The 16628-nt window shown below is 41.7% G+C and overlaps 1 protein-coding gene across 2 annotated transcripts in view; it reads left to right on the plus strand.

Annotated features, from left to right (window-relative positions):
• The first annotated feature begins 515 nt into the window (after positions 1-515).
• The window catches only part of LAMC2 (laminin subunit gamma 2), an 82083-nt gene continuing 65970 nt past the window's right edge, over positions 516-16628 (plus strand). Inside the window, exons 1-2 of one of the 2 annotated variants that reach the window (XM_043923720.1) lie at positions 516-740; positions 8546-8764. In XM_043923720.1, coding sequence (XP_043779655.1) covers positions 8686-8764 — 79 coding nt within the window. In that variant the 5' untranslated portion in view covers positions 516-740; positions 8546-8685. Of the gene's footprint in view, positions 741-8341; positions 8433-8545; positions 8765-16628 lie in introns of those variants that run through there. The other variant, XM_043923721.1, reaches the window with a different exon arrangement.

A 16628-nucleotide genomic window follows, 5' to 3' on the forward strand; every position in this document is an offset into this window, starting at 1 on the left:
GCGAGGCCTGGGGTGCTGTAAGTCATGGGGTCCCAAAGAGTCGGACACGACTGAGCAACTGAACTGAACTGAACTGAGATAAGAAAATAACAAAGGCAGCTTTGATAAAGCAATTAAATCTTGCTTTGTTGCGTCTTCCTGCAGTAAAAGGTAAGACATTGAAACAATTATTCAAATAATTCAGGCCTGAAATATATTCACCTAAAATAGCCAGATAGTTGGGATAAGTGTGTCATTTTGGTTTTTTGGTTTAAGTTGTCTGAATCACTGTATTAATTCTTTCATTTAATCTAAGTAGACACATTGAGGCTGTGAGAAATTTTTAGCTTAGTGAGGAACGTCTCTAGATTTTTCTGTGATTATTTGTAGCTCTTTCCATAATTGCAGTGATCTCACAGTTTTACCTTTTAACCAAAGTCTCATCCAGTCTTCAAGCTTCCCGCTAAAGAACCACCCAGGAATGTTTGGGGATTTCTGTGTAACCAAGCCCTAGGAAAGCTGAACCCAGGGAGACAGCTACTAAATTCCGGAACTCTTTCAGACGGCTCAGATTCACTACACCATGCTGAAACTAATTTCCAATTATCCTAAGGAGTTCAAGAGTTGAGTTATTTAATAAAGAGCTCTTATACCTGGATTAAGGTATCAGGCCAAGAGAAGACCATCAAGACCCGACTGGAAGATACAAAAGGATTTTGCCTAAGAATTCGAAGTCATTCCACACTGAAGAGTTACAAAAGGTAATGTGTAATGTGAGGGAACCTGGGTGACCTCAATGTGAAAAGGAAAATGTATCAGCAAACCTTTATTGCTGATCTACAGGAGGGGAATCTCTAGAATACAGTATAGTTTATAAAGACTAGGTATTTAGTAGGTCAATTATAGGGCTTTCATGGAGTCTCAGTGGTAAAGAATCTGCCTGCCAATGCAGGAGCTAAAGAGACTTGGGTTCAATTCCTGGGTCTGGAAGACCCCCTGGAGGAGGAAATCGCAACCCACTCCCATGTTCTAGCCAGGAAAATCCCATATTCTTGCTGGGAAAATCCCATGGACAGAAGAGGCTGGGAGGCTGCAGTCCATGGGGTCGCAAAGAGTTGGACACAACTGAGTGACTGCGTACGCATTCACAAATAAACAAACTCACAGAAAAAAAGATCAGATTTGTGGTTACCAGAGGCAGAGGTTGAGGGGAGGATGAACTGGATGAAGGCAGTGAAGACACACAAAGTCCCATAGTAAGATAGATAGGTACTAGGGATGTAGTGTACAACATGGTAAATATGATTAACTCTGCTGTGTGTTATGTATGAAAGCTGTTAAGAGAATAAATCCTAAGAGTTCTCACCACAAGGAAGAAAAAAAATTTGTTCTATTTCTTTAATTTTGCATCTGTACATGATGATGGATGTTCACGAAACTTACTGTGGTCGTCATTTCAATAGTGTATGTAAGTTAAAACATTATGCCATACCCCTCAAACTTATACAGTGCTGTCAATTCTATCTCAGTAAAACTGGGAAAACATTGCCTCAGCAAAAGTGAAAATAAATAAAAAGATTAGACATTTCATTTCTTATTTGAAGCTTCAACTCAGCGTTTTGGTTTTTTTTTTTTAACTGGAGAAGGATGTGTTTATCCAAGGGGGAGGCTTAATTTGTTTTTACACTGTCATTGAATAATAACTCCAGAGTGAGGCATTGGCATGGATTTGTAAGGGAGCCTGGGTAACCTCAAATTGAGGATAATAATAGCACCTGCTTCAGAGGGCAGTGGTGAGGAAAGAATTCCAACACCCCTGCAATGCTCCCAGCACCGAGCTGGGTGCATGCAGAATATTCAGTACAGCTTTGCCGTCAGTATTGTAGTGGTCAAAGCTCTTATTAAATGTTTAAAATGCATCCAAAATGTCCTAACTAAAGGTGGAGGATTAGATCTAAACGCTACTGGGTTTTTCAGGCTTCACAATTTAAATTATTAAAGGTGGGGAGTTCTAGATTGAAATTAAGAGGCACATTTAGAAACATTGTTTCTTGAACTTGCTTTTTGCTTCCACAAGGCAAGAGTGAGGACCTCTGATCCAATGTGGCCACCCGCCTCTTTGGACTTCTCTTGTCATGCCTGCAGCCCTACCCCCCACCAAGGCATTCCAGGGGAGAACGTCAGTGCAGGGGGCTCCTTCTCTCTCACTCGGCTCTGAATATCTTTGGTCCACATACAAGCACAAGTGAGGAATCGAGGGTGGCATTTAATATGTTAATACTAATGGATACTTCACGCCTGAGTAGATGACAAAATTTCATCCACAACACAAGAGCTGTCACCACCCTCTGAATCTACTAGAGTTCCCTCACAGAATCTTTCACCCTTGCTTTTATTTTTTCTTTCTTTTTTGTCTTTTTTTTTATTTTTATTTTTTAGCATGTGTCCTTCTCCTCAGTCCTCTCCACTTTTTGTATTGGTTAAACAAATGATTTCTGCCTGTGATAACTACATCAAAAAAGATACAAGTGAAGTTGTTCTTTGGGATCAGCTCTTGATTTCCTATCACTTCCCTGGTCCCAGGTGCATCACCAGCCAGCCACAGAAAAAAGGATCATCTCTCCTTAAAAGGGTTCCCTAGTAGCTCAGTCGGTAAATAATCTGACTGCAATGCAGGAGACCTGAGTTCGATCCCTGGGTCGGGAAGATCCCCTGGAGAAGGAAATAGCAACCCACTCCAGTATTCTTGCCTGGTAAGTCGAATGGATAGAGGAGCCTGGCAGGCTACAGTCCATGGGGTTGCAAGAGTCAGACATGACTTAGCAACTAAACCATCACCAGCTTCTCTTTAAACAGCTAAAGGTGGGGAAGGGAGAGATAAATTAGGAGTTTGGGATTAACAGACACACACTACTACACAAAACAGATAAACAACAAGGACCTCCTGTATAGCACAGAGGACTATATTCAATATCATGTAATAACATACAATGAAAAAGAATCTAAAAACGAATATATATGTTTGTATAGTTGAATCACTTTGCTATACACCCAAAGATAACACAACATTGTAAATCAACTATACTTCAATTTAAAAAAGGTAAAAGGTATTACTTGAACTCTGGTCTGGCTTCTGCTTCCTAAAAACTAGCTGTGGGAACACCATATACATTTCTGCGTAAGAAGAAGCTTGCCACTTCAGCCCTGGGTGCTTGCTTCAGAGAACAATGTTCTCCTGGAGTCAGGCCAGCCTCAGAGAATCTACCCAGCTGATCCAGGAAACAGCGAACCATTTCCATTTATGGACATTTTCCTTTACCAATTAAGAACAAAGGGGAGTTGGGATTTTTTCCACCTGATTGCAATATTTTGCCTTTAAAATTTTTATGCAAATGATGACGTAACTAGAACTATCTGCGGCAGATTATAGGCTTAGAACTGAGCCCAGCAGCCCTGTCTGTTGCTGGCATGTTAACAACCAGTGCTTCAGTTTTTATCGTAAGTGAGTTTGAAATCGGGTGACATGCCAGACATTCCTGCTGAAAGTTAACTAAGGTAACCATGGAACTCATGGCAGAAAATCAACATGTCATCTGCAGTTCTGTTTGGGAGGTTGGGGTGGAGAGATGACAGTTTTGTAAAGTGATTTACACAGCATTATAACAACAACAACAAAAAGTCCCCAGGCCTATGACAGAGTTGCAAAAGAAACAATGGACAAAGGGGACTTCCAAGGCTTCAGCCTTGCTGGCCACGCCCTGTGGGAATGCGCCAGTACCTTTCCATCTCTGATCAGAGAACTTCTGCAGAAAACTTTATCTCCACTGATACAGGGGTTCCACTCTAGATGAATGCGACAACTTTAGAAATGAAAAGAGGAAAATTCGAGGGCTAATTTCCTAGGACAAAAGTCCAAGACAGGTTTGACATTCATGGTCCTAAGCAAACGTTTCAGAAAGGCATCTCTTAGCTTTTGTAAACTGGTGAAACAGATCTCCAGAAAAGAAACCCCTGAATCAACTACACTTTAGTAAAATAAATTAATAACAACAACAACAACCAGAAGAGGGATATCCCTGCAATTCTTGAGTGGTATATGGGCCTGAAGGCCTGAGATGCCTTCCACTTGAAGCTCCTTGGAGAGTATCAGAAACAGCAGAATGTCAGGGCTGAACTCTGTGCTCTGGCTTTGTCACTATTTATGCAGATGCTGCTTTGTTTCTAGTTCTGGGTTTAAGTTTGCATATTTTAATTAAAGTATCATTTTAACTGGGCTTCCCAGGTGGTGCTAGTGGTAAAGAACCCACCTGCCAATGCAGAGACAGGGGTTCAGTCCCTGGGTCAGGAAGATCCCCTGGAGGAGGGCACGGGCAACCCATTCCAGTATTCTTGCCTGGAGAAACCCATGAACAGAGGAGCCTGGCAGTCCACACGGTCGCAATAAGTCAGATATGAATGAAGTGATTTAGCATGCACTCACTCATTTTAATTATCAAATAGCTTTTTTTTGAGATTTTTCTCTTATTTTTTAGTACTAGTTTTATTGAGGAATAATTTACATACGATCAAATTTACCTGTTTTAAGTGTTTGATTACTTTTGACCACTCTCATATTTCTGAATATGTCTTACATCCCCCAAAATTATCCTTACACACCATTGCAGTCAATTCCCTACCCCTACTGGTAACTACTGATCTGTTTTCTTTTATTGTAGTTTTACTTTTTCTAGAATTTCATATAGATGGAATCATATAGAACCTGGTCTTTTGTGCCTGGCTTCTTTCACTTACAACAACGCTTCAAAATTTATTTATGTTCCTAAGTATCAGTAGATCATCCTGTTTTATTGCTGAGTAGTATCAAGATTATTTTTTTACATTTTTGTGTAAAAATATACACAACATAAAATTTCCTTTCTGTTTATTGTCTGAAGTTGAGAAAATATTCATTTGGGTCACATGGAAAAGCAAATAGATTTTTGTTACTTTTTGGAAAAACACATGTTAATTGAAGTTCATCATAAGGATATATATTCAAATGCAAAATTTTTGAAACATTAGCCAGGTGAATCTGAATGTGAAGGAGATTTCCAGATAATGCAGCAAAAATACAAATTAATTAACAACTTCCAAGTAAGTGTAATCAGAACATGAACCTGGATTACACCAAGCATTTCACAGAAGTTTAAAATTGTGATGGAATAATCAATTAGTAGAAGGATTAAAGCAAAAAACAAACAAAAGAAACCCTCCTACCTTTCTCATATATTTTTTAAGATTTTTTTTTTAAAGTGGACCATTTTTAAAGTCTTTATTGAATTTGTTACAACACTGCTTTTGTTTTATGTTTTGTTGGCCTCAAGTCATGTGGGATCTCAGCTGCCTAACCCAGGATCCAACCCACACCCCCTGCACTGGAAGGAGAATTCAACCACTGGGTTGCCATGGTGTGTATGCTTAGTCGCTCAGTCGTGTCTGACTCTGTGCGACCTCCTGGACTGTAGTCTGCCAGGCTCCTCTGTCCATGGGATTCTCCAGGCAAGAATACTGGAGTGGGTTGACATGCCCTTCACCAGGGGATCTTCCTGACCCAGGGATTGAACCCAGGTCTCCTGCACTGCAGGCAGATTCTTTACCATCTGAACCAGCAGGGGAGCCCAGACCACCAGGGACGTCTCCTCATATGTTATTTGTAACTAATTATAACAAGGAAAAATTGATGGTGCCTAGTGACAATAATAGCAACAACAACAATTATTATTATTATCATGGCTTACTTGTGTAGTGCATATTGTGTGCCTGGTACTGCACTAAGCACTATATAGATGATTGTGATCCCTCACTTCAGTCTTGTCCGACTCTTTGAGACCCTATGGACTGAAGCCCACCATGCTGCTCTGTCCATGGGATTCTCCAGGCAAGAATATTGGAGTGGGTTGCCATTTCCTTCTCCAGGGGATCTTCCCCAACCAGAGATCAAAACCACCCACACCTCTATTATATCTCCTGCATTGGCAGGTGGATTGTTTACCACTAGAGTCACCCAGGAAACCCATATCTGTGATTAACTCAATTTTCCCAACAAACATACTAAGTAAGTATTCTATTATTATTGCCATTTTACAAAAGTGAAAAAATGGAGACTTAGAGAAAACTAAGTAACCTGCCTAGATGAGGCAGCCAAGATTTGGCCCTGGGAATCCACTGGCGCCAGAGCCTTGACCTTTGACCTCTAGCACACTCTGAACTGCAACAATGTATTACAGAAATATTCAAATTGGCAAAGGGAGTTGGTATGGTCTCTGAGCAAGATATGAATGAAATAAAGCCAGAGCAGACTGATTGTTTAGATGTATGAGGAGACCCAGAATAAGGCAAAGAGAAGAGGGAGGAACTGAGAAACAGTGCAGTATTCTGTTCACATCCAAGAGGCTACTATTGGCCTGGTACCCAGGAGCCTGCTGCCCATTTTCTACCCCAGGTCCAGGTGACCCCTGGGGTCCTTTCAGAACTAACATGTTAGGAAAATCAGAAGTATTTGTTCAGAGTTCATTGTGACTTGGCTTTATTGATGTGGGCCAAGAGTCCACAGTCTGGTTGGCTTATAATGGAGACGTTGATAAATCACCACGGCCTGCACATTGAATTCATTCAATATTGTGAACTTGTCTTTTTTTATGATGCTTTTTAATCTGGTCTAACAAAGGGTTGTGGACTTGGAACTAGATTGCCTGACTTTGAATCTTGGTTTTGCCATTTATAAGCAATGGGACTTTGGGAATGTTACTTGATCTTTCCATGCCTCTGTTTTCTCATCTGTGAAAGGGGAAATTAGTAATCCATCTGTTTTGTAGCATTGTTTTGAAGACTGAAGGGTTATGTATAAAGCATTTACAGCAGTGATGACAAGCAGGTACTGTATTTTTGTTAGCTATTACTATTACTATCTAAAAATTATGATAGGTGGAAATGTCTTCTCCTGAGATATTATGAACTTCTGAGATATAATAAACTATAGTAATCTGTACTAAAATGAAACTACCTTCAGGAGTTTATTTTGCAGGGCTCTGCTCCTTGTTTCTGCAGAGCATTACCTATCACTGATGAATAGATGCACAGGGAATAGACAACTCAGGGACATGATTTCAGCTGCTACAACGTACCAAATACTAGAAGGGAAAATTCTAGATACCTGATCTCTGTGACCTGAAACTTTAACAGTGATCAGATACAATGAGTTTGGGGAGAGAAGAATCTTTACATTATTTCTTTGAATCCTAGACAGAGTAAAAGAAAATCAAGCTTGGGATAAGAAAACTGGAGCTTCATTTCTAGTCCTCATTTTTTGTTGCTGGAGATTTTAGAGCAGGTGCAGTAATCTTCCTCGCTCCTATGGTTCCTTGGTGCTGTATTCAGAACCCAGGTATCCATGAACACCTGGTTCATACTCCATGGTCTGCACAAAGTCATCCCTAGCTGTCCAGGCAGCCCACTCTGGTCTTGATTACCATAAACTGAAAATCCCTTTGATACACCCTTGCATTATTGGTTGCCTTATGTTGTTAATCATTTATCGAACTATCTATGTTGTTAATCATCTATGGAACTATCTATCTACCTCTGACAATTTAAAAATCTCTAGTAGGAACCAATGCCTTCTCCTTGACAGCCAACTCCTTGAATTATGGACCTCAGCCTCCCTGGGGAAAGTGACAATATAAGATATACCACTTGCTATTTCTAGACACCACTCACTCACCTAGGACATTGAACTTGGGTGATACTCAAAGTTGGACTCAACAAACATTTTCTAAAGGGCCTATTGAGAGTGGTACAAGAAATATGTTGTATGACGTAAAAGGCATATGAAATCTGGATCCTCTTATTCAATCCAACAGAACATCTACTGAGCACCAACTATGTGCTAGATACTATACCAGTTGTTACGGATACAAAGCGGTACTTAGCCTTCATAAGGGAGGCCCACCAGTCAGCAGATGACTTAGTGATCAGGATGTTCTGGGGACCCAGGAGAGGAACCCTGGTCCAGCCAGGTGATGGTGAGGGAAGGAATGAGGTGTCAGCAGAGTGGGTAGGCTGGGGTAGGGTTACTGTATTTCAGAGAGAGATTGAGCCTAGGCCAGAGGGTGAGGGGACCTTGTTGTGACTGTTGAACTGGCCTGTTTTCCTTGTTGACTTTTAGGCCAGGGCTGATCAGAGCTGCTGACTTATTTGAGTTTGCAGCACAGGAGACTGGGCCTCCCAGTTGGAGGAGGGGGCGGGCTGCTAGCTACCTCCCCGTGCTGCTCTGGACCACCCTGGGAGAGAAGGAGGGCTCTGGGGGACCTGGCACATTCCTCCCGCAAGATCCCTGGCCGCAGCCTCTGCACCACGCCCTCGGCCTAGGCCAGGTGTGCGCCCTCCTTGCGGCGAGGAGGGGCCCGGCAGCCGGGGTGAGCGCTTTTACAGCTCCGAGTGTGCCGTGTGTTTGTCTGCCTCCCGAGGGCTGGGTCCTCCTTATTCACAGGTGAGTCACACCCTGAAACACAGGCTCTCTTCCTGTCAGGACTGAGTCAGGTAGAAGAGTCGATAAAACCACCTGATCAAGGAAAAGGAAGGCACAGCGGAGCGCAGAGTGAAAAGCTCCCAGCGGCGAGGCGCCGGGCAGCTCCCCTGCAGCGGCGGACGGCGCGGCCCGGCCTGGCCATGCCCGCGCTCTGGCTCAGCGGCTGCCTCTGCCTCTTGCTCCTCCTGCCTGCAGCCCGGGCCAACTCCAGGACGCCAGGTGAGTCCCTTCCCGGAAGAAACAGCGCAGCCCTGGGCCGGGAACTGGCCTTGCCCTGCAGACCGTGATGGCTGCACGCACCTCCGAGGAGCCCCGCTTTGCAAGAACCTCCTCAGAGCGCCCTCCTCCTCCGCCCTGTGGGGCTCCTCCAGAGGGTGCTTCACAATAGTATTATATACTATTTACCAATACTATGTAAAGCTGTCTGAATTTAAAATGTGAAGCCAATGGATTGTGCCAAACCAGGGTTTTCTTCCCTTCAAGAACGTGCCTTCTTGAGTGTTTATATATTTATTTATTTTTGATCAAGGGGCTCTGGTTTAATCAGTAACACGTGGGTATATAAATTCTTTTCCCACAGTGTGTTTTTATTGATGGAATTTTGGTGGGAATATTTTCTGTGACCTTGAACCCCATGAAGGTTGAAAAGGCACCTCATCCCTCTGGAATTCCTGTTTCTTTGGGATGGAAAATGAGCCTTAAGAGTCTAACAATGCTTTTCCTTTTGCATAGTGTTACTTTTTATAGTATTTTCACATAATATTTATTCAACAGGCGTTTATTGGGCACCTATGTCATAGACCGTTTGATCTTATCTAGGGCACCCAGTGGCTGTCACATCGTGAGAAGTTCAACTCCTATAAACAAAACTTCCTGGGCACCTAGCAACGGTATACTGTATGCATGCATCAGCCTTGACAACACATAATGGGTGTTTTTTTTAAGTTTTAGTTAGTAGTCACTGAATTTTACCAATGATATTTGCCTAATTACCTCAAATTTTGGGGTTTATTTTTGCTTCTTGTATCTGATGGCACTTTGAGAATTATCTCAATACATCCAATATCCATTTTCACACGTGTGAACATGTGTGAACATGAGATCAAGTTCATGGGTACATGGAATTATCTTAGATACTCCATGTATTACTTCACAGTCTGGGTGATGCTAACCTGAGTTGTACTTGAATGGCACAAATGTTTTAGCATGTATTTGAATGCATTTGATTCAGTCTTTTTTGTCTAAGATAATCTTGAAATTAACTTCCAGGTCATCATCCTTGATTACCATTTAAAAATCACTTATGAAAATGACCATATAGGTTAGATTCCCTTAGAATAAATAGCTTTCACCTAGTGAGAAATATCCTACAAGTAAGAATAGTCTTTGAGTATCAGAATTCAGAGAGACTGCTTATGGATCAACTCTTAGAACCCCCTGACTTAATAAATGAAAATATGGAAATGGATTTGTGCAACGCTACAGAAGCAGCTACTGGCAGAGACACATCTGAAATTTGATCTGTGGGTTCTTAGACTGGAGCTTCGGGGACCATTATAAAAGTAATAAGGGAACAGGTATATATGTTTTACATAGTTAGTAATTGTTGACGCAGTTTCCCTTTTGGCTGTAGTTGAGTGTATGTGTGTGTGTGTTTGCATTAGATAAAAGAAACAAATATGTAGGGAGATATCAGTTGTTTTGTGCTCCTCCTGTAGCTCAGCGGTAAAGAATCAGCTTGCAATTCAGGAGCCATAAGTTCTATCCCTGGTCTGGGAAGATCGCCTGAAGAAGGAAATGGCAACCCATTCCAGTATTCTTGCCGGGGACATCCCATGGACAGAGGAGCCTGCCGGGCTAGGGGTCTGAAAAGAGTTGGACACGATTTAGTGACTGACCAACAACAACATCAATTGTTTAATGAAATTAGAGTCAGGAGGACAGAGTTTAGACTCTAACTCCTCAAGTATGGAGAAGCTCAGAGTGTCCAGTAAGTCAGAAGGACTTAATGAATTTTTAAGTCAGAAGCAGTGTTTAGGCTCATTTCCAGACTTTCCCCTTTTTAAAAGATAGGCCATTTAAAAATATTAGGCTGCCTCCTCGAAGGGCTTCATTTGGGGTTCAACGAGAGTGTGAAAAATTTGTGTTAGGCTAGAGCACACTGTGGCTCAGACGGTAAAGCGTCTGCCTACAATGTGGGAGACCTGGGTTCAATCCCTGGGTTGGGAAGATCTCCTGGAGAAGGAAATGGCAACCCACTCCAGTATTCTTGCCTGGAAAATCCTATGGATAGAGGAACCTGGTAGACTACAGTCCATGGGGTCGCAAAGAGTGGGACACGACTGAGCGATTTCACTTTCACTTTCAGAGCACACATGCTTTTCCATTTATGGGATGCTGGGATCTTGTGGGAGTTGGACTGAAAGTATGGTACTTGCCATCTCTCAAAGTGACCTGCCTCTGTGCACCTCTGAGAGCCTAAAGCAAGAACATTGCTTCCTGGGTGCTACCTTGCAGGTGAAATTATAGTGTTAGATATAATCAGAGTTGGTTTCAGTTACAGCACATGTTTTAGAGTCAGCCTGACCTGACTTTAAATTTTTGACTGCTTTGTTTACTAGTTCCTTATTAGTAACCATTCAGGCACCTCAGCCGCCTGGAGTCGGCTCTTTGCCTGTTAAATGGAGGCAATAGTGCTGTATAACCTTGCAGGGCTGTTGAAAGGAAGAGATGTTATTGTGAAGAACCTTAAAATGCCTAGAACTACATTTTTTTAAGATGTCTGATGCCAACAGTGCAAGTGTAGTGAACTTGGATGCTTAGAGATCATTAGGAAAGATAAAGATTCCCCCCAGGAGCTCACAGTTGGTGTGAATGTAGCTGTAGCTCCAGTGGCCTGCATCATAGTTCCCTTGAGGAGGTGTGACTGGACAAGGGAGGTAGGAATGCCACTAGAAATGTAGCCAAGAATCTGGTGGTGAAGAGCCTCATGTGCCAGGATCAGGATATGCAGTTAGGTTAGTGCCCTGCGGCAAAGAAGGGTTGCAGAAGGTTTTTTTTTTTTTTTTCCAGAGAAGGAAGGATTTATAATTTGCAGCAAGTGAGGAACACTTGATTTTCCAAAGCACGGTCACCAGGTTGCAGGTGGTTTCTAAGAAGAGTGGACGTGGGAAAGGTCACTCATTTAAGGGCTTAAAGGATGGAATTGAGCTAGAAGAGGCAAACAAACGGCCACTGAAATAATGCAAATGAGACTTGATGAGGGTTTTCTTCATGGTCATGGAACAGCAAAGAGGAAAGAGGTCACAGAGACATTTAGAAGGTGAAATTGGAAGAATCTGGTGATCCAATGGGTGTGTGCATTAGGGATAATAGTAAAGGGAGACTGTGAGAAATAAGAAAGAGTCCAGGATGGGTTCAAGGCTTCAATTTCATGTAATTGGTTAGGCAGTGATGCCATTAAAGGAAATGAGGACTTTAACAAAAGGGTCAGATTTGAGAGCAAGGTTGGCAGTAGATGAAGAGAAGGAAGTGAGCTTCCATGGGGATATGTTGAGTTTGAGTTGCAAGTGGACATGTCCAGTGAACAGCTGGAACTATAATTTTGAAATTTAGAAGAAATTAAAACAATATAAAGTTGGGAGTCCAACAAAGCCTTGAAAATAGATGAGACTACCTGGGTTCAGTTCAGTCGCTCAGTTGTGTCCAACTCTTTGTGACCCCATGAACCGCAATATGCCAGGCCTCCCTGTCCGTCACCAACTCCTGGAGTTTACCCAAACTCATGTCCATTGAGTCGGTGATGCCATCCAACCATCTCCTTCTCCTCTTCCCTCAATCTTTCCCAGCATCAGGGTCTTTTCAAATGAGTCAGCTGTTCGCATCAGGTGGCCAAAGTATTGGAGTTTCAGCTTCAACATCAGTCCTTTCAATGAACACCCAGGACTGATCTCTCCTTTAGGATGGACTGGTTGGATCTCCTTGCAGTCCAAGGGACTCTCAAGAGTCTTCTCCAACACCATAGTTCAAAAGCATCAACTCTTTGGCACTAAGCTTTCTTTATAGTACAACTCTCACATCCATACTTGACTACTGGAAAAAGACTACTTGGGAGAAAGAGGTAAAAGAAACATCAATACTTAACAAGGAGATGGAAGAATAGTGAAGGAACAGGAGGAAGGGGCATCGAGGCTAGGGGAGAATCAAGAAAGAGGAGAGTTTTGTTAGAGCAAGGAAGAGTTTCAACAATATCGGAGTCATACACAAATGAACCTATCTATGAAACAGAAACAGAATCAGGGACATAGAGAATAGACTGGTGATTGCCAAGGGGGAAAGTAGTGGGAGAGGGTTGGATTGGGAGTTTGGGGTTAACAGATGCAAACTATTATATATAGAATGGATAAACAAGGTCCTGCTGTATAGCATAAGGAACTATATTCAATATCCTCTGATAAACCATAATGGAAAAGAATATGAAAAAGAATATACATATATATATGTTTAACAGAGTCACTTTGCTGTTAACACAACATTGTAATTGCTGTTAACACAACATTGTAATTAACACAACATTGTAATTCAATTATACTTCAATTAAAAAATGTGAGAGTCATAAATTTCTACTTTAGGAGTCATAATTTCTACTCAGAGATAGAAATATGAATACACAAAGGATGAAGGCTAAGATGACACTATAGGATTAAGCCACTAGGTCAGTTTTGAACCACTTGTTCTAGAATGATGAACTCAGAATCCAAAATTATTTAGATCACTAATCTAGTTTCTCCCATAGCCTGATGCTGGAAAAGAGGTACTTAGGATTGTGTTGTGATTAGTGGAAAGGGCCCCTGGAAAGATTTATACTCTCGTAGATTCTGTTATTTAACTTGTGGAGTGGTGGGCTTCCCAGATGGCTCAATGGTAAAGATTCCACCTGCCTATGCAGGCCGTACAGAAGATGTGGGTTTGATCCCTGGGTTGGAAAGATCCCCTGGAGAAGGAAATGGTAACCCACTCCAGCATTCTTGCTTGGAAAATCCTGTGGACAGAGGAACCGGGCAGGCTATAGTCCATAGGGTTGCAAAGAGTTGGACACGACTGAGTGACTGAGCCCACACACAACTTGTTGGAATGGAATAGCATCCTGCATAGAGGTCCAGGCTCTGTAGTAAGGTTGTGTTTATGTGTTCGTGTGTGCTCAGTCATGTCCAACTCTATGTGACACCTTGGACTATAGCCCACCAGGCTCCTCTGTCCGCAGAATTTTTCAGGCAAGAATACTGTAGTGGGTTGCCATTTCCTCCTCCAGGGGATCTTTCCGACCCAGGGATCGAACCCGTATCTCTTGCGTATCCTGCCTTGGCAGGTGGATTCTTTACCACTGCATCACCTGGGAAGCCTCACAGAATGAGGTTCAAATCCTAGCTGCATCATTTACCACTTAAGGGAGTGACGCAAGCCGCCCCCAATGTCACTGGGTTTCCTCATCTCTAAGGTGAAGATAATGAATTGCTGTGATTATTGCATGTACAGCATTTTGCACAATGCCTAGTAAACACTCACAGTGTTCAGAATTACTATTATATAACTAATTGCTCTGCCAGTACCAAATGTTAGTATAATGCCTTCTGAGTTTTAAGTGGTAAAGTTTTGGAAGAGGCTCCTTTCATTAGTCCAGGAAAGGTGATGAGGAGTCCTCTGGCTCAGGCTGAAGTGAACTCTAAATTTTACCCAATGAAACAAACAGAATTCCTCGCAAGGAACCCAAAGCAGATTGGAATTTCAGGATTGAGTTTCGTATCCTTTCTTCTTACCTTTTGTCAACCATCGTACTTCATCACATACAAGTTCAGCATCTGTTACTTTCTGGAACATGCCCATGTATAAGATGACCCCCACATTAGATGATCTGTCACTTCTCAAATTCCATTTTTAGCATTCCTAAAGCCACTTTAATGCAGTTTGTCTCTATTTTGGATCAGGTGAATTGAGATACAGCTCTATGTGTCTTATCTTTTGCTGCTGTCACTGAAAAGTACGCCATTTTCAGAAAACATGAAAAAGATTTAAAAACTATCTTGAAGCCCTCATTGTGATCATCACAGCATAATCATCTCAAAAGGGTTACTTAGGATAACTTTCAAGCGCTCGCAATTGTGGGATGATGAACTATTAGGAGAATTGTGTTTGATAGTTTGGCCTCTTTCTTACTTAATAAATATCTGAAACATTTCAGGTCATTTCAGGTTAACATGTCTTCCCCAAATAATACTCTATTTTAAAAATAAAGTAACTGAGAAAGTGCTATGTAACAGAGATTTTGAAAAGACTTAAATGTGGCCTTATATTCATCTTATATTCAAGTATGTATAATAAATGGGAGTATAGAAATGCGTCGGAGTGTAAGCTGAAAATTCCCATGTAGATTTAAATTCTGAGTGTCCTGAACTGGGGCAGCCACTGGTTTAGCTCCACTGACCCAAGAAGCTGAGGAAGAATGTGCAATCCGTGTTTATGGGAAAGTCAGGAGCATGAAATCAAGATGTTGAGGCCATCCTGGGAACATTTTTTCCCATTTAAGTTCTTAGTGGCTGAACTATTTTGACTTTTTTTTCTCCTAGAGAAATTTGCCAGGACAAGATTTAACAATCTATTATAGACCAGTGTAGAAATAACACCATAGATTCTAGAATACTCTAGTCACAAATTAGACCAAATAGATTACTGAATCATACTGAGCTGTGTTCTAATATAATTCCCAGGTATATGATGTAATATTTGAGTCACACCCAAAGCCAAAAGCTGAGTCTTTTTTTGTGTCTGTGGGTGACTGTATGTCTGTATACATGTCTTCCCAACAAACATGGGCTTCCTCATGTCATAAAAGAAGAAAAGAATGGCAGCACTGATCAGTGTGATGGACTTCCTCCATCACAAGAAGGTGGAGATCAATTGGGCAAATGTATATGTATCCTGGACTTCTTCAGTCTTATTGACCTCTTTACAGAAACCTGACTGTGTCTTTTCCAGATTTTATTTTCTTTCATTGTGTGAATATGGATCTTCACACCCTAGAAAAAATTAAATTGCAGCCAGATCATTTCTCACACTAACTTAAACATTGGAAAAATGATCAGATCTTCAGCCATACCTATATTGGGCATTTCTTATGAAAAGGTTTGCACGTTTCTTCTTTTATTAACAGCATCATGGACCTAAATGAGAATAACTCCTAAGGGTTCTCCTCCAGAGCCTCTCCTTTTAAAGTTAAGGAAAACAACACTCAGGGAGGCAAAGTGATTGTCCAAATCCTCATCACTGGCTAGAGCAGAGCTGGGCTCCAGGACATGTGACCCTCATTTTAGATTGGAAAATTGAGGCACAGGACAGTGATTGCCTTGACCAGAGCCAGGCAGTTAGTAACAGGACTGGACTTCAGTTGCTAGTTTAATGTTCTTTAACAAGATACCTTCATGGCTTATTTCTCATTCTTTTAAGAATTTTCTTTTAAATCAATTTTCAGACCTGATGGACTCTTGGATCTATTATAACAACAGCCCTTATGTTTCTAGCTGGGACTTCTGTGTCCTGGCTTTTCAGAGCTCTGTGTATGTGAGTCCATAGTCCTTTAAAAACGGCAGTGAACAGCAGGGTAAAATCAGGCACAGACTCCAGTTTCTAGAACTGACATGAGAGAAAATTTCAAATTACCAAGTTTCCTCTTCTATTTTTTTTCAATTTTATCACATAGCTTGTAATTGACCAAGTGGCTCAAGAATCTTCACCACCACACAGCAGACAGGGAAATCCTACCTCTCAATGTTTGGAAACTATAAAAGCATCATTGTGTCCAGAGGCTATTTTTCTCTCCCTGGCTGGAGATTATTGGAATACGTTTAGAAGTTTTTCAGGATTCTGTCAGTTTCACGGCTAGAACACTGACCACTAAGCTTTATACATACTTATTGTTCTTTCACGTCACTACTTATTTTGCTGTTGGTTAAGGGGATTTCTAATGTTTAAAGATCATTTCTCATCTCAATTGGCCGGTCTACTTTGTGAGCCCAGTGGATCCAGTGGC

This window comes from Cervus elaphus, chromosome 14 (genome assembly GCF_910594005.1).
Source record: "Cervus elaphus chromosome 14, mCerEla1.1, whole genome shotgun sequence".
In the NCBI taxonomy this organism is placed as follows: domain Eukaryota; kingdom Metazoa; phylum Chordata; class Mammalia; order Artiodactyla; family Cervidae; genus Cervus; species Cervus elaphus.